Raw genomic sequence first — 25441 nt, 5'->3', positions numbered from 1 at the left:
AAGCAGGCATAGCAGGATTTTCAGTTTCCTGACAAAAGTGAGCATGGTCAAAGCATTCCTATAATGGGATAAAGGCGCAGCTATTACATTATTAGTTATAGTAAAAGTGCTTCCTCCACACCAAGGTGCTTTCAGAAAATTATAGCAGTGATTCCCTTTTGATCTCTGTGGAGATCAAAGTGAATAGAAGTAATGGGTAAAAAATGGAAAGGAAGGAACTTTTTTAATAAATTCAATTTTGCAGCCATAGATTCTGTCCTTTTTCATCTTCGTGGATTGGGGCAACTCTTTTGTGTTGCTGTGCTCTATAACATAGCTAAATGGTAATCCTGCCCTATTACTCTATCAATCAATGGATTGTGTACATAGTAATAATTTTTATAGAGATAATCTAGCTCCATTTATCAGATGGGATAGGGTGTTAATTATACATGCTCATGCCTATCTACCTTCATTCTAAAGTCTGCTTTTGGTGAGGTTGTGTTTTCATGTTTTTGCAACTATATCTGAAGGGTCAATTCCAACAATATTTACTCCTAGGCCGTTTCTGCATAGCCCAAAAACAGTGCCCTAGGGACAGTAAAAACACTGTCCCTGGCACACTGTTCACACAGCTGCTGCTGCTGCAGCACAGCAGCGCTCCCCCCCCCCCCCCCCGAGCATGTTTTTTGAAAAGCGGCGTCTTCTCGCCGGCACCGTGCGAAGGGCACCGGCATGAGAGCGCCACTTTCAGGCACTACCTGTTTGCTTGTATTGTTTACCTTGTCTTCCTTTCGAGGCTCCAAAGGGAGAAGTGACATGGCCACACTGCCCTCCAACCCCCATGGGTCAGAGGGCAGTGTGGGCGTGACACTTCCTTCCTCTGGAGCCTTGGAGGGAAGACAAGGTAAACAACACACGCAGACCAGAGGCAGCTCTGTGATTCGCAGCAGCTTTGACACCGCCCGCACGAGACCATGCGAATGGTTCCATGGCTCCACTGGCATTAATTATGCTGGTGGACAGCTGCTTCTACCGCCGTGCAGAAAAAGCCAAGAAACTCCTTAATTTACTGCCAGCAAAAAACTATTGAGCCTTGTTTTATGTGTATGGTAAATAGATTAAAAATGAAGATAGTAGCCCTTTTTTTGAGGTTTGCCTTTATACCCCACAGAGAAAAAATAAACCCAAGACAGTCCTTGCCACTATAGCCAGCACCCCTGTGTGGAAGTTGGCAAAGAGTAAGTGTTCACAACAAGAAATCACAATGCATCAACCGCTATTTATAATATGTGCAACAAACAAATGTGATATAAAGTGTAAAGTAGTGATACAATACAAAAATTCTACAAGTCCTTCCCAAGGTAATAGTTTCAAATTTCCTTAAAGAAACAATGTCTCCGGAAGCCTTGTATTCCAACAAAGAATCTTTTGAGAATCATCCAGGTACGTCTGAACGGAATGAACGGAATACGTGTTATACACCGTTTTCTATTGTTCTTCAGATACGATTCTCATATTTATCCATCAGCCATTCCAGGGGATCTGTAGAGATGTGACAGGCTCACTTAGAATGTTTACCCCTTTAGCCTCTCACTGTCTGAATCATGACCCCTTCATCAATAGGATCTCAAATCTTGTACCAGTCAGAGTACAGTCTTGAATCCACCCAATGGGGACCCCAATTTTATACTCTTGGTCCAATGCGACCAGGATAGCTACTTTTGCACCTATTTGGCCAAGGGCTAGGCTTCACCAATGAAGCCAGGTAAACTTAGGTCCATAAGAAGCCAGGTAAACTTAGGTCCATAAGAAGGGCAACCATGCCCCAGCCATCTTCCACTATCACAGCACTGCAACCCTGAATCCTCAGATTCAAGACAGGCAGAGAATGACTAGGTAATTTTTATTCCAGGTTAACACAGCTGCAAACTAGAATTGGTTGGATTTGTACATTTAATTCGATTCGATTTGTATTATTGCGTATTGCCTTGATTTTCTTCAGATCTCTTAGTTTCTAATCTATATCCTGTTAGGGCAATAAAGTTACTTGCTGTTTGAGTGGTTTTTCTCCCTTGCATCTTTTCATGTCTACTGCATGATTTACTGCTTAAGTATGGGAGTTGTGGTGGATTCTGCACAGCATATGTGTAACGAGGTTGCAGTAATGATAAAGGAACCCATTTTCCTTTTTCCCATTCACATGTGTGCCTTTCACCCATTTAGGCAGCAATTGGAACCCATGGAAACAATCCAGTTGCTTTCATGCCTTTGCTTTTTTAAAAAAAAATTCCTGCAACACATGCATAGCTTCTCAGGCATACAGAAATAAACCCCCACAGCCGTGCTGATCATCCCACAATCTAATAGGCTGCACCTGCATAGCTGCGCATGTGCAACACACAAAGAGAAAAAAGAAAAAGGGATCTCCCTGCAACAGCTGGGCAATAAAGAATGTGTTGCTACAGATCAGTCATACGTGCTGCCACAGGGAGGAAACGTGCTTGGGGGACTTTGTACACTGTTGGGAGCTCAAAGAATCTGCCCACAATGTGGTGTGTGACCTGCACAGAATACCAGTGAGTGAATTCTCCCTGGCAGTGAATGGATGAAAGGGAGGGGAATAAAATGTCTCCTGCCTGTTGTGTTCATGCAGGAATTCCTCCAACCTGGGATTGTACAAAAGGATCACTGGTTTAGTGGTTTTTGAAAATCCTGGGCTGAGGGGAATAAAATGGGCCAAACTCGTTTTGGGAATGGGACCTTTGCAAAGTCTCCCCCCACCCCAAAAGTTTATATGACATCCTACACCTGTTACATTTGGCCTGTGTGGAATCCACCCGTGTAGATTTGACTATTCCAATTTTAGGCACAGTGTTTTATGTTCTGACTGCACAAATGCAGGGAGATGCCCTGATGTGATAAACTTGGCACAAGGACTGATTTGGATGACATACTGTACAGACATAGTTGAAAAAAAGCCCAGTTGAATCTAATAGTTATTATTACTTCCTAGCAAATATGCAGAGAATCAGATTGCATAGTGCCTGGTGTTTAGGAATATTTTTCATGTATGTGACCCTCAAGCATAATATGAAATTCCAGCAACTCTTTATAGTCAAAATGTTTTATTTAGAATGAATTACATCAGCTTCATCCAGTATTGATCTCCTTTTCACTCCAGGTTACAGATATGATGCTTCAAGACAAACCTTATCCTGAATGGGGAAAGTCTGCCAGAGCTTTCTGGAAAAGGGGGAATACCAGGATCATTTTATTCTGGTAGGAAACAATATGACTTTTACTGAAAATGTGTGTATGCGTGTTTAAAATATGGTAGGTTTACCTAAGACTTATTCAGAATCAGAAATTAAAAGTATGGCTAATTCTCATAACTTATTGTATCATTCCGTACAGCACTCCAAACTCAAAGAATCTGTCCAGCATTAATTTATTCATCTGAAAGATCACAAAACAAGGTTATAGGTGAGCTTATGTACTGTGAAAACTTGGATACAAACATTCTAGTACACATGACCACAAGGAGTCCTAGTTAGGCAGCAAATTAGTATCTAATTTCTCTATGACCATGGTTTCCCTGTGACCCCGGCATAAAGGAACAGGCAGAAGCAGACTAGATGCAGAAGCAAGTACTGCCTTGACTTGCCATTTCCCAACCTGGAGCCACACATCCTGCAGAGCAGGTGAAAGCTGGTTAAAGGTAAAGACAGTTTCCTATGTTTGTCATTACATGACAGTTTGTCATTACTGACCCATGGGGTAACACTGCATCACAACTCCTACAGGATGTTTTGCCATTGTCTTCCCAAGTTATCTACACTTTACCCCCAGCAAGCTAGGTACTCATTTCACCAACCTCAGACGGCTGAGTCAACCTTGAGCATACTACCTGAAACCAATTTCTATCCGAATCAAACTCAGGCAGGCAGGAGTATGAGGTAATAGGCAGATTTTTCTGCTGGATGCTCCTCACAGAGATTTATGTGGTAATTCTATGGCACTGCAGGAGCTCAGCCTCTGACCTTTGCTCTCTCCCATCTATGCAGGGGCTGGAGCTGCAGGAAAGGAGGAGACAGTAGTGCAGCAGTGCCCTTTACAAATGGTCATCTATGACCAAAGAAGAAGAGAACCAAACTTCAGCATACCTGGGGGGAGGTGTCATCAGGACAGTCTCCTGAAGATACCCTGAAATTTTGGTGCCAATATCTCTTAAAATGCACCCCCTGCGGGGCAAAACGTGAAAACACCAAAAAATGAAAACGCAGGAGCATGCCCTGCAAAATTCCTGGGCCCTGGGCAGCTGCCCACATTGCCCAATGGACATTATGCCACTGGCCGTGCAGAAAGGGCCTAAGGGGTGGAATGTCAGGATGACAAACTCTTCACCAGTGGACGAGCAGAACTCATAAAGTAAGTCCTGCTCACCTATTGGTGGCCAACATTCCATCCCCTTCCATGCCCACCTTTTTCTGACACAGGAGCACGCCCCAGCACCCCAGTCTGGCTGGCTGAGCAGTGGTGCCTGCTCAGCCCACAGAAGCCCTCCCACCCCCACCCCCCCGCACACCAACAGACTGCCCCTGGGCTGCAGAGTAGCAGCTCCTGGCTGCCCCCTGCTCTGTCAGCCTGAAGAAGCCCTTCTACCTCCCCCCCCCTCAAAAAGCCACACCAGCTGGCAAAGCAGCAGCATAACATAAAATTAATATAAAAGTTAAATATATAAAATACAACTTATATACACTGTATAAAAAGATTATATGATAAAAAAATTCACTAACACATTGTAAATAATGTTCAGTTAGTAAAGATTTTGGGAGTTTTTAGTGGTATATTTGGATTTTAGTTTCGATTACCAAGACTCCCAGCATAATTTAACTCATGTGCTTTCAAACTATAATGAGTTGGATGTCATGTAGATTTGTTTAGAATCCCTAAAAAGATCCTGATAGAATTCCACACAGTGTAAAAGCTCTGTATAATGATCCAGATTGTATAACTATTAGGGCCAATACAGAAAATGGTGCCCAGGGCAAGCTCTCAAACTCTACCTGCACAACCTCTTGTGATCCATATGTTATGCCCCAAGATCACATTAGCCTTTTTTTATCACTGCATCACACTGTTTATTATTTGACTTACTGTCCATCTGTACCCCAAGATGTTCTCACACACTACTACTCAATAATGTATTCTCCATTCAGAAACAAAGGGAAGATAAAGGAAAGAAGAGACTGAAGAGATGGGAAAGAGGGGAAGGGAGAGAAGGAGGGGAAGGGAGAGAAAGGGGGTAGAAGATAAAAGAGGGAAGAAGAGACAGAAGAGTGGGAAAGGGAGAGAAAGGGAAAGACAGAAGAGGTAAGATGAGAGAAAAGGGGGAAGAAAGAGAAAGGGGAAAGAAGGAAAGAAAAGAGAAGGGGAAGAGTGAGAAAGGAATACTTCCTTTGGCTCACACACTAGAGTCATGAAACCTCTGCTGCTTGTAGAGTTCAAGAGGAGATGGCCTAGAGTCCAACCACTTTGTGTCCTGAACAGTCAGGGCTAGAGAGGAGGGTCACCTTGCCTTGGTTGTGGCCCAAAACACATGAACCCCAAAGCACATGTGTGGAAAAGCTCTCCCAAGGCAGTTTCCACTGCACAGGCCTTTCCCTTCAGGCCAGTGGCAGGCCAACTTGGGTATTCTTACCATGTCTAGACCACAGGCATATCTAGGGAAAATGGAGCCTGGGACAAAATCTGAGTTCCCCCACCGGCTCCACTTTCCCTAGATATGCTTCTGCTGGCCGGCGAGAGCATGGAAAGATCCTGATGCAGGAGCAGGCTGTCCGGGGAGCGTGATCCCCTGCTGCTGTGGTGCCCCCCAGGCGACCTATCCAAAGGTGCACGACGCACAGGTCTCCAAGGGCGCCCCAACAGCTCCAAGCCAGAGCCCAACTGTGGTGCTGGGCAACAACTTCTGGGGAGAGTATGGCCAGCAGGCACCTCCCCCTCACTTCCAATTGATCTCTTCTGCATAAGGGGTGGAGCTTCCCCAGATGGTGAAAAAATCAGTGTCCACTGCATATGGCTTAAAATTATGCGCAAGTGACAAACTCACTGGTGCCATGGAAGCCAAGCCAGGTGGCAGGCGCAGCCCAGGCTAGTGTGGGGAGTGATTTTCCACACCCCCCCACATGGCTAAATGGCAGCTGCCCAGGGACATATGACCCCATGTGTCCTCATGGGCAGCACGCCTCTGGTCTAGATCCATCAAGCGAGGGGTGCTAGATCTGCTGGATTTCTCTGGGACTACCCTCCCACTTCCTGAGGCAGAACTTTGCAAATGAGACCCCAAAGCCTGGCTGCCGGTCTCTTTCTCCTTGGTCCTGCTGCCTTGACTCAGCCACCACAGAGGCCTTCCAGGCAGGCCACCAAGCGCAGCCAAGCTGGAACCAGTTTATACCACCTCCTCTCCACAGTCTGCAAGGTGGCTGGTGGTTATTTCCTTGAGAATGAAGCACCCAGCACCTCCCGCCATCCCAGCTGACGGGGCATCAATTCAGAGGAAGTTGGGAGTGCCACCTGGCCTGGCCTTACCTGCAGCTCCCAGCAGGGCCACTGGTGACAGGAGGCAGCTGCCCATTCTGTGCGCCCCATCACCACCAGCCTCAGGTACCACCACGGCGCACACACACTCAGCAGCATGACTCCTACCTTTTTGCGAGTGTATTTTCCCAGTCCACAGAGCTACAGTGTTGAAAGTAGTTGTCCTTGAGAAGAAAAAATATTCTTTCTTGTAGTACCTGTTAGGCAAAACTACTTAGTTAACACATGTCGGTACTTATGTAATATACATGCAATACTCTTTGCAGTCAGTTTCCTTTAACAAATATATTTGCTTTCAATTTACCTGTACTGAGTCACAAAAGAGGGCTTTTAGTGTTCCTGTTTGGTTTTTCCTTTTAAAAAATATTTTATTTTTTAAAATCAATATAGCTTTTGCTTAGAAAGAATCTGCTGATAGCCAGCTATGTTGAGGTCTCCAATCTTCCTTTATAACAGAAATGAAATAATGAAAAGAATGTGCTCATATTTTGCTGTAGATAATGATATGTTGTCAGCCCACCATTGACAAAATAAAGCAATAGATAGAACCCCACATAGATTAAAATATTGGTAAATCACATGGTATTAACAAAAGCCTTCATGAGGGTTTTTTCATCTTACACACATTCTTTTTCTCCCCTTTGTCCTTCATCCCAGGATTTATTCACTTTGCTTTAAAAATCCATTAACACAATGAAGAAGTCAGGGAATGAATAGCCTGGGGTTATTAGAACAACAAATATGATGTAAACCTTTCAGATGTATAGATTCCAGATATTTTATTCTTGCCATGGCTTTATGTTGAAGATTATACAATCTATTTATTGTACCAACTAATGCCCTTGAAGGTATGGCTTAAAGAGACTTTGGAAAGAACAGTGTTGACAGTTGCCTGTTAAGTGTTTCCCATCTTACTGTGCAATGGTGTATTCGTGTCCTCTTTCTTACGAAGCAGGATAGCTTTTCTTTTCAAAAGACCTTGACTTGAATTTGGAGCTTGCTTTATATGTAGTGTGTCTTATAGAGCAACTTTGGTTTCCAAATGAATGGGTAATCTCCATCCCCATAAACTTCAGTGGAGAGGCATCTGGCACTTCAGCAGCCAGATAATATTGTGGGGCTTTGTGGTTTTTCTCACTCTAAAGAAAAACTGTTCTATCCAAGCCCAGCAAATATTTTTGAGCATTCTGGCTTTCCTGTTGTGGAGCATCATTCATTGATTTGGCTGCATTGTACCATAATTTCAGTTGCTTTGAGTATGCAGTCATCAGGTAACAAAAGAGGCCCAGGTCCATGGATTGTATTCAAATGGAGCCAGCATGCATTTATGCTGTATTAGTTGCTTCAGCAGCATAAGCTTACTCCAAAACATATTGCTAAGGCTAAGGATATTTCAATCCCCTCCCCCATCACTGCTGTTAATAAAACTTTCTCCTTGAAACAGTTCTAATTGGTTGACTTCTAGAGCAGGACTGGGTTTTTGCCTCCCCAGCATTAACAAAACAACACTCTTTGCTTATTGTGTGCTTTGTTTAGCTAGACTCCCACCACCACTACAGGTGGATTGAATTGAGCTACGAACTTGAATTCTGAAGTCACCTGACAAAAATAGAATATGAGATGCCTTTGAGTGCCCTTTTTTGTTCAGACTTTTTTAAATCATTAAAAAAAACAGAGCACAAAGAGCATATAGGGTGTTGCAGGACACAGAATGGCTTCTGACTATGGCAGACCGGGCTTTCCAGCAAGCCACTACTCCTAAATCTCAGGACTGCTTTAAGGAGCTAGGATCTGAAAACGAAATCAGGAATTGCCAGTGTGCCTGTGGAATATATGATCAAAAATAGGGAATAATCAGGGCTAAAATGGAACCACAGCCTAATATGAAAGAGATATATTTTAACATATAGTTTAGTGTAGTGATAGCCCAGTCATGGTATCCTCTGAGAAGTTAGTAGCTTGCCTCAGGTAGACTACTTTAATACTAACCCATCTGCTTACTGTAGAGAAATGCAGTAAACTTTGGGCTACATCTCACTGTGAAAATTTTGGGGGCTACAAAACCCCACATTCAGCATCATAGATTTCAAGATATTTCACCACAACCTCAGGAGTACCCTTTCCCAGGGTCAGAAATGGCTGTTATATGGGGAGATAAGATCTGTGATTCTTGTGCCCTTGGATTGCTGGATCTAACTCACAATCTGTCCCTCTTTCCAAAGTTCTCATGGTGATGTTGAGATAGAGAAATTGGGAAGAATGCTGTGTTAATGAGTTATTTCAATTATTTTCACATTTATGGGATAAATGCAAATTATGATCACATTAAAAAGAAAAGAGTTTCTAAATACAACAATAAATGCTTTGAACATTTATTCATAGAACCAACAAGATGGAAGGAACCCTTAGAAATACTATGGCCATTTCTGCATGGCCCGCTGATCGGGGGTGCATCAGCATAGTTTATGCTGATGCATCCCTGGGACCATTTGCATGGACTGGATGCGCAGCCTTCAAATAGGCTGCACCACTCCCAAATGGCTCTTACCTCCTGTCGCCTTCCATCAAGTTGTGAAAGGCAGGGGACATGCCCCCGTGGCCAGAGTCATGGCTCTGGGGTTGGAAGCCAGGAGGCGTGTCCCCTGACCTCCACAACACAACGGAATGCGACAGGAGTTAAGAGCCGTTTGGGAGGGCTGCAGGAAAAATGCAAGTTTCCACCCGGTGCCGTTCGCTTGGCAATGAACGCCACCCGGTGCTGTTCGCTCGGTTTCAAAAAACCTCACCCCCCACAAGCGAGGTTTAAAAGCGGCGTCTTCATGCGATGCAGCAGCGCCTGATGTGTGAACAGCGCCCCAGGGACGGTGTTTTTACCATCCCTCGCGCACTGTTTTCCGCCCATGAGGAAACAGCCTGCGTGTTGTCCAGGACCTAGTAAGTGATGTAATTAAGGCTAAAGTGCTTGAGAACTGTGAGCACAACACTATCAAATTCAAAATATATGTGAATGGACACTGTCTTGGAAGTTCAACAGATTCATGTTTAAGTTCAGAAGAATTTCTCAGCAATAAAATTATTACTTTAAAGGAACTTGAAGGACCATTAGGAAGGTCATATCCCTTCAGAAGATTTGCAAAGTATTTAAAACCACTATTTGAGAAGGTCAGCTAAAATGTGCACCATATATTAGAAGGAAATGAACAAATGCAAGAGAAGCAGGCATTGTTAAATAGAGTAATGAGAGACAAGAAAACTTTGTGGAGATAGTGGGCTGGAGTGGGAGACAGGAAGTCCACGTAGTCACACAATCCTGCCACTGGAAAATTAGTCCAGCTCTAACTCTTGGTTTGAATATGCTGGCTTTTAATTGTGGCTACAAACTTTTTTTTTTGCTCTCAAGTCACAGATGATTTATGCTAACCCTGAAGGGTTTTCAAGGCAAGAGACATTTGGAGGTGGTTGGCCATTGCCTGCCTCTATATAGCAACCATGAATTTCTTGGTGGTCTCCCATCTAAATACCAACAAGGGCTGACCCTGCTTAGCTTCCATGATCTGAAAAGATCAGGCTAGCTTGGGCTAGGCTGCATATTTTAATAGTGATTGAATTATCTGTTCTTGTAACTACATTTATACTTTGCGGTTATATTACTGCTTTTAAAATTGTTTATTGTAGTTTGCTTTTATTTTTTAATGCTCTTTCAGGAAAAATCTATTTATTTATTAAGAAATAATGGGAGCAAAGTTCCAACATATTTTATATACTTGGTCATTCAAGAAGCTTTTGACAGAGTCAAAATTAAGGGAGAAGGAAGTATAAATTGGAGTTTTCTCAACAGATGTAACCAAGCAGAGGACTCTCACTAATTTATTTTGGGATTTGTGTTATTTTATGTGTTCATAAGTAAAGCGGAATATGTGAGATATCTAAGTTGGCCAATGACACGAAATTATTCAAGAGGGTAAAACAAAAAGCAGACTGTGGAGAATTGCATTAGGATCTCTTCTTAATTGATAAGTGAACAACAAAATGATAAAATGAGTATATGCAGACAATGATGGACAAAAAAAATCTTAACATCAAGACTGGTGGGTCAAAATGAGCTACAACCATATAGGAAAAAGATTTTGGTTTCAATTGAAAAACACCTCACCAGCATTGTATAATGATGTCATTAGGTTTGTGATACTGCCCCCCCCCCTCCAACCTCCCAATGGTTGCCAAACAAATATATTTACAAGAGCACAGCCACAGCAATAAATCACAGGATGAGTTCACTAAGTTTCAGAATTACTATGCCTTTAGCTTTGGTTGCAAGCTTTTCTTTTTTTAAACAACCAATTCTTTTTTAGTAGTTATTTCTTGAAAAACTTCTCCATGGAGGGGGAATAATACATGTGTATGCACTTTAGACATGCTGTATTTGTCATCTTCAGTGAAACATTCCAGAGATTACAGTATATTTTGGCCAGCTTCTAGAAACATCCACTTTGTTTTAATCTATACACAGCTTCAATTAGCATTCAGGTCAGTAAGTGGAAGACATTTATGGCATCAATCATTTTGGGTTAAGTTGTATGTAGACTACAGGCTTACTAATGGAATGGAAATAATGCTTGGAACTGCTCCAGAACAGTCAGTCTCAATGGAACAATTAAATATATATGAATAATGTTTGTAGTGAAGTTCAAACACATCATCCTGAGGCGTATATTTTTAGGTTTTAATTTATTCACACTTTTTTTCTTTGTGCAACTGTGGGATGGTCCCAAAACACTACGCAGAACTGTCTGCAGCATCGTACATGCATATTCCAACTGACACATACAGAAACAGTTATTTATAATTATTGTTTCAGGAAACTGGAACAGATCTTGTAGGGGATTCACAGTTTAGAATTTTGGTGGAGAGAGAGCCTTTATCCATTAGTTTATTCAACATTTTTCAGTGTATCAAAACACAAATATGCAGCATGGGATGCCCCTGAGCCTCCCAATTATCCACCAAGGGCAGAGAGTTGCTTACCTTGAGCCCCAGTATCCTGCCTGAGTAATTGTGGGGAAGGAGAAAGGCCCTTTCCGCACATGCAAAATAATGCACTTTCAATCTACTTTCACAATTGTTTGCAAGTAGATTTTGCTATTCCGCATAGCTGCAAAGTGTATTGAAAGTGGATTGAAAGGGGCATTATTCTGCATGTGCGGAAGGGGCCAAAGAATGGTCTTCAAATAGTAGTGCTCTAGAAATTTCTCTCTATAGTAAAGACATTACTGTCATGAACCCGGAGGTGTAAGGTGCTTTGAGGCTCACCAGAAGTTTCCTGAGACATTGCACCAAGAGGTCAGCAGAGCAGAGATGCGTTTCTGCAAAAAATAATAACCATTTGCTCCATCTGCCAGGAAGAGCAAGATGAATAGCTGTGATAAAACATCTCTGGGTATTGAGATGTGTGGGACCTTTGGCCTTGCATGGTTGGGAAATGAGGGTTCACCACCCACATGGAAGTGACCTTTCTAATTCTGGATTGGGTAAAGAGACTTCCAGCCACATCCAATTAGTGTTGTTCAACTTCTAGGAATCATATTCCCATGCATGAAGCAGGTGGAGAGGGTCAGTATTTATATTTGCTCTATAAGCACCCAAGGAGGGATGTGGAGGTTAATGTCTTTATTAATAAGTTTAGTTTAGTGATATTTTTTTCCTATTTCTTTCCTTAGATCTGTGTAGCTAGTAGAATTGATAGTCATTTTCTCTTGTCTGCTAACTTTTAGCAAATCAAGTTTTCCTGTTTAAGAGAGCAAACTGTGTTTCAAACACCTCCCTGCATGCATGGCCTCGTGCCCACCTAAAATACACCCACAAAGGAAGGGCTAAAGTGATTGGGGAAATGTGCCCTTTGCACATGCACAGAGGCAGCTTTTACTAGTGCTCCCCAAGCACTGATAACATGGGAGGCTGGGATTAGTTTGGGGTGTTGGCTGCGAAGACAAACGCACTTGCACACATGTAAGTACACAGACCCGAAGTGAGTTTATGATGATCTCATCCTCCCCAAAGTCTGTTCTCCACAGCAAGTATCTCCCCATCCTCCAGTACTTTCTGAAGCAGTATTGGGAACCTTAGATGCCCTCCAAAAAAAACTGATTAGGTTGATAAATTTCTAAATAGTTTTATTTATGTAAAAGCTAAGGGAAGATTTTATTCTTCTACTGCTTCATTTTCCCCTTTTGGCCAATACGTGTTTCTCCCTCCTCTGTTATCCCACTTCCCTTTCACTTGTACAAGGGTTGTGTATGTGCATTGCCATGTGCTCAGGATGAACTGAGCATTTGGGGTAGAAAATTTGAAAGGTCAAAATTACAATATAATAAAAAGCCTACGTTGATTAGTTAAATTTTCAAACCTAGGGTTTTGTGGTGTCCAAAAAAGGATCTTAAACAACTGAATTTACTTGTGTTCAGTGGCAACAGTGTGGAATAGTCACCAAATAGAAAGGATATATTGCAAGCTCACAGTACCTTTTTCTAGGAAAAAAAATGAATTACACATAGTCAAAGATACCTTAGTATTTGCATACGCTATAGCTAGTGTTGGCTGAATGAATACCTTTAGTTTGCTTTGTTATAAATTCAAAGAGAAAAAAAGAGCCCTTAGATTATTAGGTGAGAATCAACATGGTTAAGAGTGGCAGGAATCTAATCAGGTAAACCGAGTTTGATTCTCTACTCCTCCACTTGAAGCCTGCTGAGTGGCCTTGAGCAAGTCACAGTTCTCTCAGGACTCTCTGCGCACCCAAGAGGTGTCATCAAAAGCTGGCTGTAACTTGACTGCACTTTAAACACACAGATTATTAGGATTTGATTTTGCTTTTACTTGGGAGTTATTGTGCAAACAGCTCTGGATACTGATATATAAAAGCTGACAAATTTCATAATTCTGTTCAAGCAGAAGACTATGGATCTTACTGCTTTATTCAGGGAAACTAAGGAAGTTTCCGCACGGCCAGGCTGGGGGTGCATCGGCGTATACAACGCTGCCGCACCCCCCGGGACCATTTGCACAAACAGTCCCGGTAGGGACAGGGAAGACGGCGCAGCGCTGCGCCGTCACCCGAACAACGTACCTTCCCTGCGACCTTCCGGCGCGTCGCCCAGGCCAGGGGACATGACCCCTGCCCTGCATGACCACTCTGGAGTCGCAGGACGGGGGGGGCATGTCCCCAGGCCTGGGCGATGTGCCGGAAGGTCGCAGGGAAGGTACGTCATTCGGGAAAGGGGGGGATGGCGCCTTCCAGCCGCTGCCATTCGCACGGCAACGGCTGGAAGCCGCTGTTTCCAGAAAACCTCGCTCGGGGAGCGAGGTTGGGAAACAGCGGCTTCGCGCCGCTGGTGGGGAGCGAGTGCGGCGCTGCTGCGATGCAGCTGCACCCCCCCATGCGAACAGCTCCCTAGGGATGGTGTTTTTGCCGTCCCTAGGGCGCTGTCATTGGTCTGTGTGGAAAGGGCCTCTGGCTAATTCCACACATGCAGAATAATGCACTTTCAAACTGCTTTCAGTGCTCTTTGAAGCTGTGCGGAATAGCAAAATCCACTTGCAAACAGTTGTGAAAGTGGTTTGAAAACGCATTATTTTGCGTGTGCGGAAGGGGCCTAAGTGTCTATCTTGACCACCATGGTGTTTATTACGGTAACCATCCAAATATCTGAAGGCAACAGTCAGTTTACCAGATGAAATCAGGGGGGAAAAACATACTTTTAGTTACATCTGCCACTTGAGCATCAAGCAGTAATTCTGATCCAAGAAGTATTGTCTAATTATGAATTTCTTTCTTCATGGGAAATGTGACCTCCATCCCACACAGTAAATACCACAATTCCTCATTTTGAGCGGTCTGGATTAAGCATCAAAATTTATCATTCCGTAACCATACTCAGGCACACTAGCAGGTTCTCTTAACAAGGTTCAGAAACACCCTTGGGTATCTCTGGCAATTTTTGGACAAATAGATCATTATGTTTGCCACTGTACTAGATGTTCTACAGGAAACAGGATATTCTACAGTTAGAATTTTGCATCTGTAGAACTTTGCTTTTGTGATTCACAAAGGAAAGCTTGTATCCAAAGGCTCCAGCTGAAACTTTCAGATGAGATACAAGGTCTTCAGAACTTGAATGATAATATACCAGATAATTGCCTTCTTTGCAGAGCACATACTGGGGGCAGTTGTTATTCTGAAGGTCAGCAGTTCTTTTCTATGTCTTTCATTTCAGATACTTTAAATAGACTTTGGGCTAGAACAGTACAGTTCTACCAGATCACTGATACCAGACTATAGGGAATCCACCCACAGTTTTTTACTTTTATTAGAAGTGACTGATAGTTTTTCTTACCTTTTCTTACCTTGGCATTTGTCCTCATTGCCTGCACAAGGTCTTGACCATTCATTTAGAAAGCAGTGATTCAGGCAGCCTTGTGAATTCAGTTGGTTTATTTGTTGTTGATTCATTCACCGCAAGTAATGGGATTTTCTAATAATTAGACAGTACCACTAGCGAAGCATCTAAGCAAAACCAATAGATTAAGAAGATTGCCAGTAATGCAATTAGTTGTGGGAGATGTAGGAATATCCCCCATATGAAAACAATATCATCCTAATGTGTAATTTTAGTGATACCATTAGCAGAATGACAGTTTCTGTTCCAGTAATGACATGCACCACTGACTGATAGCAGCACGGTGAAGCAAAGGCAATTTATCTAAAATAAACAGGAAAGCAAAGTCAAGCATGGTTTAAAACTTAGTTTCAGACTAGTATGGAGGGGTGGGGTCTCTGCATACTAGCTAATTGTGTTATTGCCAATAGACTAATTTATTCATTGTAAAGAGTTGCAAATTATAAATATTCATTCACATTGGGTAATATTATTGCAGTATAGCTTTGATATCCTGAATATGCTACATTTGCAAAAAAATTAAAAATGATTCCTTATGTATACAATGATAAAAGGTTCAGATGCAAACTCTGGCAGTTCAATCCAAATGGGGGGACTGTTCAAGAGCCAATGTGATATTGGTGCCAGTGTAAATGCTACTTGTGTTAGTATAGGGGAATTTACACCGGCACCAGAAAGCAGCACGGCAGCACCATGCATGGGCACCAACACAGCCGTGGCAGTATTGTATGAACAACTGAGAGGACAGCTAACATTCTTAATGTTTTTTTAAAAATAATATTTCTGTGCTTCTTTTTCAAAGTTCTGCTCAAGGCGTCTTACAGTTAAAAACTACACTATTAATCAAACCAAGACAATAAAACAGATATTTAAAAATCAAGCCATTAGAAATAAGCAGCATAAAAACTATCCATAAAATAGAAGCCTAATGTTTAGGAGGGGGAAAGTGAAATAGGCACCAATCAAGCCTCAAGGGGAAGGGCTTTCCAAAGGTGAGGTGCTACTATAAAGCAACATTTACTTCTTTCTGTGATACACCTCTGAAGATGCAATCACAGATGCAAGCGAAACATTAGGAACAAGATCTACCAGACCACGGCCACACAGTCTGGAAAACCCACAACAATCAGTCGAATCCAGCTGTGAAAGCCTTCGACAAAACATGGATAAAGATTCAAGAAGATACACAAAGATGGACTAAATTAAAACTCTCATGACTAGGAAGAATTTCTACTGTTAAAGTGAACATTTTACCAAAGCTGAATTTTTTATTTCAAATGTTACCAATTTTCATGCAAGAAAATCTTTTGAAAGAATGTTAAAAAAAGTAAATTTATCTGGAAAGGCAGAAAATCAAGAATCACATTTAAAGTTTTACAAGATAAGAAAAGGAGAAGAGGAATGGCAGTACCCATTAAATTATACTACCAAGCAGCATGTTAGCTTGGATTGCAGATTGGATCATGACTCTGGACCAGAGATTAGTAAAATTAGAAACTGCAGGCCTTGAAGTAGGTTTACATAATTGACTGTGGATAGAAAAGCTGATGAAAAGAAGAAACAGTGATCTAAAGAATAATCATATAATAAGAGACAGACTGTTAAAAACATGGGATACACAAGGAAGAGAATTAGTTATCCGATGTCTCCATTAATGTCACCTATTGAAGCATGTTATGGCAAAAATTGATGAAAAATACTGATTTTGTAATATATAAAGATATGATAGATGTTCCATGTAAAATTAAATCCTGGCAAAGAATGACAGATGAAAATAAAAAATTTCAATGGTTAATATTATTTTCAGTTAGTCTCAACTCAGGAGGAGGAAAATTAAGAGAACTGAAAGAATTTAAAAGGGAAATTTTGCAGCATAAGGAACATTTACAAATATGTAAAATCTTACTAAAATATGATACAAAAAAGAGCAAGTGAAAATGTGTGTGATTAAATGGCTACAAAATTTCAAAGAAGAAATATATCCAACAATGGGAATCTTTATGGACAAAAGGAATAAAATTCACTGTTTGTCAAACCTTGCGAGAAAATTGATACTATACTACAGTCTGTACCTTACTCCAAAAACTGAGAAAATGAACAGGCATTATAAAGGGAAATGCTGGAAATGTAAAGAAGTTGTTTGCTTTTTTTACAATGTGTGATGGACATGTAAAAAAAGTTTTTTAAAATACTTGAAAGAGATACAAGCAAAAATACAAAAAAAGAAAAGGAATTACTAGGCAAATCAAGACTGTGTTATTAGGCATATCACCAAAGAATCTTACAAGAAATTCAGAGGAACGATTTTAGTATTTGACAACTGCAGGTACAATGGCACTTAAATTAGAAGATGGAAAAATGCCCCAGCCTAGAAATTGGGAAAACAAGTCAAGGGAGTATGTAACAATGACTACACCGACAACTTGGTCAAAAAAGATCTAATCATGACAAATGGAAAATGTACTTTTCATATTACTCATAAATATAAAATAAACAATGAAATGAAATGTGAATAGTGGAAATATGTAGAGATAATTATTTGCATATGAAGGTGTTAATATTGTGATATTTGTGCAGGAGAACAGAAGAAGTTCACAACTCAATAGATTTTATAATTTTGGGGAAAATACAGTAATAATTGTGATTGGATACCAGTGAATATCATATGCCCTTATAGATTATCATTTGTATAAGTTACTTCCTCTTTCTTTATATTTAGAATTGTAATTAAGCTAAGTTTCATGCTCAGTTTTTATTCATTTGTTTAATTAGTTTTATAATTATGTTATGTTTTTATGCAAAAGAGAAAAATTAAAATGCTCTGTTTCAAAAGTGGGCGCAAAGAGATTGAGAGACAGATCTTAACTGGCAGGTTGGATATTATGAGAGGAATTAGGTTAGAAGTGCTTTGACTCTCTCAAAAATATTCCGAACCTACCCCCAGAGATCAATTGCTTCATACATGGCTCATCAGCCTTGCATATACATGTGATCAATTCATGCCATGTCTGCCACAATATAAGAAATGATACTTGGGCCGTTTCCGCACGGCCAATTAACGACGGCCTGGGGCGGTAAAAACGTCGTCCCCAGGCCGCCATTTGCACAGGCGCCGCTGCTGCAACGCAGCAGCGGTGACCTGGATGCGCTTCCCTCCCCCCAGGGCGGCCTCAGGCCGCCCTAAACAACAACCCTTTAAAGGGTTGTTGTTGGGAAGGAAGCGTCTTCCCGGCGGCGCGGTGCGAACCGCGCCGCCGGGAAGACGCTGTCTCCCATCTCCTCCCCACTCACGAGTGTCACCATTAAGTAGCCTGCTGGGCGTCGCAGCCCGCCCACACTGTCCTCCGACCTCCAGGGGTCGGAGGGCAGCGGGGGCGGGGCTGCGACGCCCAGCAGGCGACGACGAGGACGCCGTGAGTGGGGAAGAGGAGGGGGAAGCGGCGGCTCCATGTGGAGCCGCCGGCCGTCTGCCGGCCTCCGCTTCGCCCGTTCATGCGAACGGCTTGCGCCCCCACGCCGCCTGCACTCTTGGCGGCGTGGGGGCGCATCCTGGCCGTGCGGAAACGGCCCTAGAGCTTCTTGTTTTCAGTTTTGCAACTGCTGTTTCCTATTCAAAGAATTTCTCCTGAGAACATAGAATATTAACCAAAAGCTGTCACAGTTTATCACAAAGAGCCTATCAGGGTTAAGCGAACAACTGTATCAGACTCTCTATGGCTGTTTCCACATGACTGTTTTGCTCTAATGTAGTTCTCGAACTTGAACAATTTATTCCCAGTGTCCATGTAGCATCATTTTGCATTTATGTTCCTTCTGGTTTCTCGATCACTTTGCCACAGCTTACAGGTCCTGGTGCTATTTTTTGTGTCCAGTCCCCCACTGGTGTCACTCTCTCCTACCCTGTACAACCAGAGACTCTCTTGGGCTTTAATTGACTTATTACTGTAGTGCTATAATGCTGTAGTGATATGCCAACTTCAGATTTTTTTTTAAAAGCCTTCCAGTAGCACCACTGTTGATGCCTTTGCATACATGACAGCAATGAGTGCCACACAGAGGCCCCTTCTGCACAGCAAATAAAAAGCAAGGTACAAATGGCGCAAACAAATGTGCATCTGCTCTGGGCGTCCCATGGACAGCATGTGAATTGGTTGGGCCATGGGCCTTCATATGGAGGCATGGCATATTTTTTGTTGGTCACCCATTTCTGCGTAAATACGCAGGAATGCACACATGAACCCTCACAGCCATGCTGACATCCCACGAGACCCCGAGACGACCCTGTGTGCCTGCGTGGCTAAGCAGAAGCGAGCCAGGAATTTTTTAAAATGGAAGTGCAGCCGCAGCAGAACCTTGGCAATGGCTGCAGAACACCTTTGTAAAAAAGAATCACTAGTTTAGCAATTCTCAAATACGCTGGTTTGGGGAAAATAGGATGTTGCAGATTCATTTCAGCAGCAGTGGCTGTGCGAAGTTCTTGTCAAGATCTGTCAAACCTGATCAGCAAAATCTATCTAACAGTTGGCAGGAAGATGATGCAACCTCTTGCAATGGACAGGATATGACTCATGACCACGAGTTGCAAGGAAGTACTGATAAGAGGCTGCATAGTTATTGGTTGTATCTATGTATATAGAGAGACAAGGTGTGAGTTGTAAAGTGTGCTTATGGACACCTGTTACTGAGATGCACTTTGTCAGTTGGAACCGTGTTTTGTACAAGTGGAAGTGAAGCTGCTGCATTCCTGTGTCTTGTTTCTGACCACCGATTGCTCTACTCCACTGTAGACCCCGCTGATTTACAACCCTTGACAGTTCTCCACCAAAATGGTATTTTTACCTTCCCCACACCACTGTTTTTGGCCAATGTGGAACAGGCCAGAGAATCATCACCATATGGAAACATTACCAAATGGAAGCATGTATTCCTAATAAAATAGTAATAATGGAAAATTTACCCATTCATTCTTCTTTTGAATCTAAAGAGAAAAAGTGGAAATAGGGTAATATGAACACCAAGTTTGATTTTAAACTAATGAAGAGGGCCACTGTATGAAGCCAAAAGCTGTGGATTGGATCTAGCGAGATTTTTCACTTAATTTCACAAAGTTCTGCTCCTCACTATAGTCCCTGTGCCACATTCTGTTCCCATAATCTGCAACATAGGCTTTTTAAATCAAAAGGGACATCTCCTTATTTTCACCATAAGAAGAACTGACTGGATTCTGCTGAACTGATAAAAAGAAACTCGTCTTCTCCTGTCAAGTTCCTTCCATAGATGGGTGAAAAAAAACTCCTGCACTTCTTCAAGGCAGTGTCCACCACTTCCTTGGGAGATATGTTTCTTTTTGGCTACTACATTAAAATCTAAATAATTTCAATTTGTTTCTGTGTCAGTCATTTTTCAAGTTGGTTTTCTGCTAGAGTTTGGTAATTAATAGTGCAATCCAGAAGGGAGAGAATGGCTCAGGAGGCAGTGAGACCCTGGCACCAGTGTAAATGCCACTTGCACTGGCATAAAGGGCATTTACACTAGTGCTGAGGCACATACGCTGGTGTGTGGGGGTGTGTGGCAGCAGGCCCAGATGCCAGCCCAGCCACAGTGGCAGTGCTCCTCCAGCGTAGGAGCTCTTGCCAGTGATGGAGGGGGCAGCATTAATCAGCTTCCTGAGCCCTTTTGATCCTGGAACCATTTGCCAGCACAAATTTACTCTGGAAAAAGCAGTGGGACAGCCCATTGTGCTGCATAGGACTCTTTCAAGGAGGTAGGGTGTGCATCTGTGTCAGGTAGATGGCTGCAGTCCAGCAAACCTCTCAGGAAGCAGCTAGGTTGTGTCATTTCCATGCTATCCCCAGCCTCAGCGCATCTTACCCCCTATACACCATTGCAGTTAGTTTATTTTTACACTTAGCAGTTGAGAGGGGGAGATATTTTGAAATGGCTATTACTCATATGAAGCGCCTGCTATCATGTGGCTCATGATAGGTAATGATTGAAAATGTTTTTCACAAGCAAGACCCTGGGCTTTTATAGCCTGTTTTTCTGTGTCACAGATAGGGAATTCAGCATTTGCAACTCAGAGCTTAAGGGTGATGAGTTTTAATTTAAATGGGGTAGTGTTGAAACAGATAACACTTTCATTTTGGTAAATTAATGGTCTGGCCAAAAGAAATTCAAAGATGCTCATACCTTTATAAAACACAGTCCTCGAAAGAATGTAATTTTTCACCCTGTAATCTTGTTTTACCTAATCTGATTTATTTTTTCTGCTAAATCTATTCTATGCAAAGTGTTTCCCCATTGAATTAACATAAATATAATTTTAGATTTTGTATGAATATTAATGAAAATAAAACCAAGTCACATTTGACATCTTGAGTAACAACCAGCAGCACCAAAAAATCCAGTGTTCAATTTTGGCTGTTTATAATTTTAATCTTAGGTGACATGCAACTCACAATTTAATAATACCTGGTGTTGTTTTATGCCTTATTATTTTGTATTTATTTTATTTTTCCATTTATATCCGACCCTCCCCAATAGGACTCAGGGCGACAAACAACAATTAACCATAAAATAGTATAAAATACATAAAACCCAACAAAAACAATAAATCAACTCATCTCAGATGGCGACTTCCCTCCCTCCCCACCAGAGGCATACTGGTATAAAACTGTGACAAGGCCGTCTTTTTGCACACGCCCCCCACTCCCGCTCCATCTTCCACCTGCACCTCCATCCGCACTGGGCACAGGGTGGCTGGCAGTGACGTAGGTATAGATTTTGGGGGGGGGGTTGGGGCAAGGCCACACCCCACCTGTCCCTGGGGATGTGGCCACACCTCGCCAAGCCCCGCCCTTGGCCTCAGAGCTTATAAAAGCAGCTCTCCAAGGCCAGAGATGGCAGACTCCCCTGCCCTGCCCTGCCGCCCCCCCCCCCCCGGCTGGGCTCCCAGCTGGTAGCCGGCAGTCCCTTCTCCCTCCCCTCCAGGCAGAGGAGTAGCTAGGGAAAATGAAGCCTGGTGCAAAACCTGAGGTTTGCACCCCACCCCCATGGTTGGCTGCTGTGATTCTGAAATCCACCCCCAAACAGCATAACTTTCAATGGTGTTTAAATTAGGGAGCCCAGATTCTCCTTTTAAATCCATCTTAAAGGGAGAATCTGGGGTCCCCAGTTAAAACAACATTGAAAGTGATGCTATTTGGGGGTGGATTATCCCCCACACTGAAACAGCATTACGTTCAAGGTTTAATCTGGGGACCTCAGATTCTCCCTTTAAATCCATGCCAAAGGGGTTGGATTCAAAAGGAGAATCTGGAGAAATTTGGGGAGTGCTTGCTGTCAGGGGTCAATTGTTAAGCTAGCATCACCAAACTTTCAGGGTATCTTTAGAAGACTCTCCTGTTGATACCACCCAGGTTTGGTTAAGTTTGGTTCAGGGGGTCCAAAGTTATGGACCTTCAAAGGTGTAGCCCACATCTTCTATTAGCTCCCATTGGAAATGTCACCAGACGATAGCCTGAAATTTTGGTGCCGCTAGCCTAAAAAATGTGCCCCCTGCAGGCCAAAAAACCGACACAACAATTTAACATACAAAAAACCCACAAACGGGGGGTGGAGCTTCGGTCATGCAATGGGGGGTTGAACCCGAGAACCCCCCCCCCTTACCTACGTCCTTGGTGGCTGGTGACCCTGCTCCTCACTCCTCTGGTCCTGGGAGATCTCCTTCAATCGTGCAGCCTCTCCCAGGGTCCCTTTTTCATTTTCCACTCCTTGTTGCTTTTCTCAGCAACTTTGCACCATGGCCAGTCCAAGGAGAGAATATACCTCCCCCCGCACTTTTGCTGAGCAACTCAAGGTTGCAGTGGGCAGTAGCTCCTTGCCCTGCTAGGACTGGCCTTGCAATCCTGCAAGTTTTCAGGCACGCGCTCGCCTCCCATGGAGGTGGGAGAGAGACCTGGCAGGAGCCTCATCCACGCCCAGAGCTTGGCTTCCACCAAGTCAGAAAAAGTTCCAGCACTTCCCAGGAATTCTATGCAGTCCTGCCTGAAAACTTGCAGGATTGCAAGGCCAGTCCCAGCAGGGCAAGGAGCCACTTCCCACTTTTGTAAGGCCTTCTTTTTGTGCTCCTCCCCATCCTCCACCTCCATCTGCACCAGGAACAGGGTGGCTGGTGGCCCCCCTCCTCACTCCTCTGGGTGGCTGCCTGGGAGATCCCCTTTGTAGTTCCTATGTAGACCTGCAGGGTATGTGATAGACTTCTGCAGAAGTGAGGGGAAACCACAAAACACAGCATTCTTGTTCTTGGAAACCACAAAACGCAGCATTCAGATTGTATTAAGGAGCACGAAAGACACTGTCGGCTTAACCCATCCTGAAAAATCTGCAGTAGTAGAACATGTTCTAAACAAAACTGGACATAACATTTTATTTGAAAACACTGAAATTCTGGACAATTCGGAAGGTTACTATGTCAGACTGCACAGGGAGGCCATTGAAATTCACAAACACCAAGACAACTTCAACAAGAAAGAAGAGACTCTGAGAATTAACAAAGCTTGGCTACCAAAACTTAAAAACACCAAAATCAAAGGCCAAGGGCATGCTAAGTTCATGGACAATAGACTCCACCCAGACACAAGATTTGCATTCACCAATACTGCTGTTGCTTCAGGGAATGCAACTGCAAATGTAAATGGACTGATAACCACAATACAATGCACTCAACCACACCTTTGCATAGCAAGTTCCACGCAACACTTACTGATTGGTTCCCCACCCTGGGACATGAACAATATATACCCCACTAAACATTCCCTTCTCACTAGACACAGTGTGTAACAGACTTCTCTCTGTGATACACCTCTGAAGATGCCAGCCACAGATGCAGGCGAAAGATTAGGAACAAGATCTACCAGACCATGGCCACACAGCCCAGAAACGGACTCTGAAGTATTGATCAGTAGCGTTTATTGAAAAGGCATCGGTGTACCATATTTGGTAAAGCCAGTTCTGACAAAGCTGACATTCACAGTGCCCTTTATCCCCAGTTGAAAGTCCCTCTCCCGTTTTCCCAATAAGTTGTGAAAAACAGTCTTTGGAGCTGAGGCACCCCAAGGTTGCAAGAGAAAGCCATCTGGCTTCTTGCCCCACGAGATAACAGATGTGATACAATTCCCATGGCAAAGAGCTACCAGCAGAAGCCTAGTTGTCTACCATGTGTGTGAAGCCATAAAGTAGAGATCAAGGAAAGAATGCACAAGTGGCAGTGGATACATATATACAGGCTGGCTACATATATCTTTCTAGCAGCGTTAATTTGTTATTGTAAGCAGTTACATTGACTTGTGAATGTAAATCACCTAGATAGCATCCCCCTGACATAACACTGCTTGAGATTGCCTTGAGTATTGTTAAGTCTAACAAGCATTAAAACAGCTTTGGTTATTAAATTAAGTGAAAACGATCTTGTGATCTTCTTGATACATGTGATCACCGTTTTATGGAAACAGGACAATATGCATATGTCAGTATTTATTTATTTATATATTTATTTACTTCATTTAAATATGATGTGGACTCAATGTGATATGTGCAGTTAATCGACCACACTTTTATTAATGGTATGAACCAGCAAAAATGCAGACTAGTACACAGACCACAGTTGGACTGCAGTGTTCTCTTCTGTCTAGGATTGCCAGTTTTGTCTTCTGAGTTTGTTAGAGTGAAAGACAAATATACCTTTTTTTAGCTTTCTAATCATAGCTGACGTATGGCAACCCTGAAGAAATTTCAAAACAAAAGATGTTCAAGGTAAAACAGGTTAGGGTAAAACAAAACTGAATGTGTACCTTAGAAATGAACCTTAGATTGGCAGAGTAAAAAGCTGGCTTATTGAATGAATGCAGTTTTTTTAAAAATATATATTTTTGTACACTGTGGAGTACATACACTAATTGTCCTATTCTTTAAGCCTTACATGTGAATAATTTACAACAGATCTATCTGTGCTACAGTACCCCCATTTCCTCCTACCCCTACCCCACATCTCCAGGAATTTCCCAAGTCTGAGTTGCCAACCATATGCATGAAGCACATAATTAAATTGACACCTTCATAAGCAAAGGCCGTTTCCACACATACAAAAAGATCATTGTGAAGTCGCCAGTAATAGCAGTGCATCCCCAGCGGAGCGTTCACATGGCCAGGTGAAGCTGCGTGAGCAAACGGCCCCGTAGAACCACAGTGGCTTGCACGGATATGCTGTGGAAGCGGTGTCTTGCTGCGCCCTGTCGCGGCTGCGCACTGGCGAAGCTGCATCGGCTAAACGTCATGGGCGTTCAGCAGCGCGATTGGCTGAGGCGCCTGCCCTGTTGCCTTGTCCGCCCCCCATCTGTCATCAGCTT

General features: G+C 42.8%; 1 protein-coding gene across 1 annotated transcript in view; it reads left to right on the top strand.

Moving 5' to 3' along the window:
• Positions 1-25441, top strand: part of TMEM117 (transmembrane protein 117) — a 225026-nt gene that overhangs the window by 150120 nt on the left and 49465 nt on the right. Inside the window, exon 5 of the mRNA XM_048501236.1 lies at positions 3164-3261. Coding sequence (XP_048357193.1) covers positions 3164-3261 — 98 coding nt within the window. The remainder of the gene's footprint in view (positions 1-3163; positions 3262-25441) is intronic.

The sequence above is a fragment of the Sphaerodactylus townsendi genome, linkage group LG06 (assembly GCF_021028975.2).
Source record: "Sphaerodactylus townsendi isolate TG3544 linkage group LG06, MPM_Stown_v2.3, whole genome shotgun sequence".
NCBI lineage: Eukaryota > Metazoa > Chordata > Lepidosauria > Squamata > Sphaerodactylidae > Sphaerodactylus > Sphaerodactylus townsendi.
Note: the sequence above shows the minus strand (reverse complement) of the source record. Positions and strands in the feature narration are given on the sequence as shown.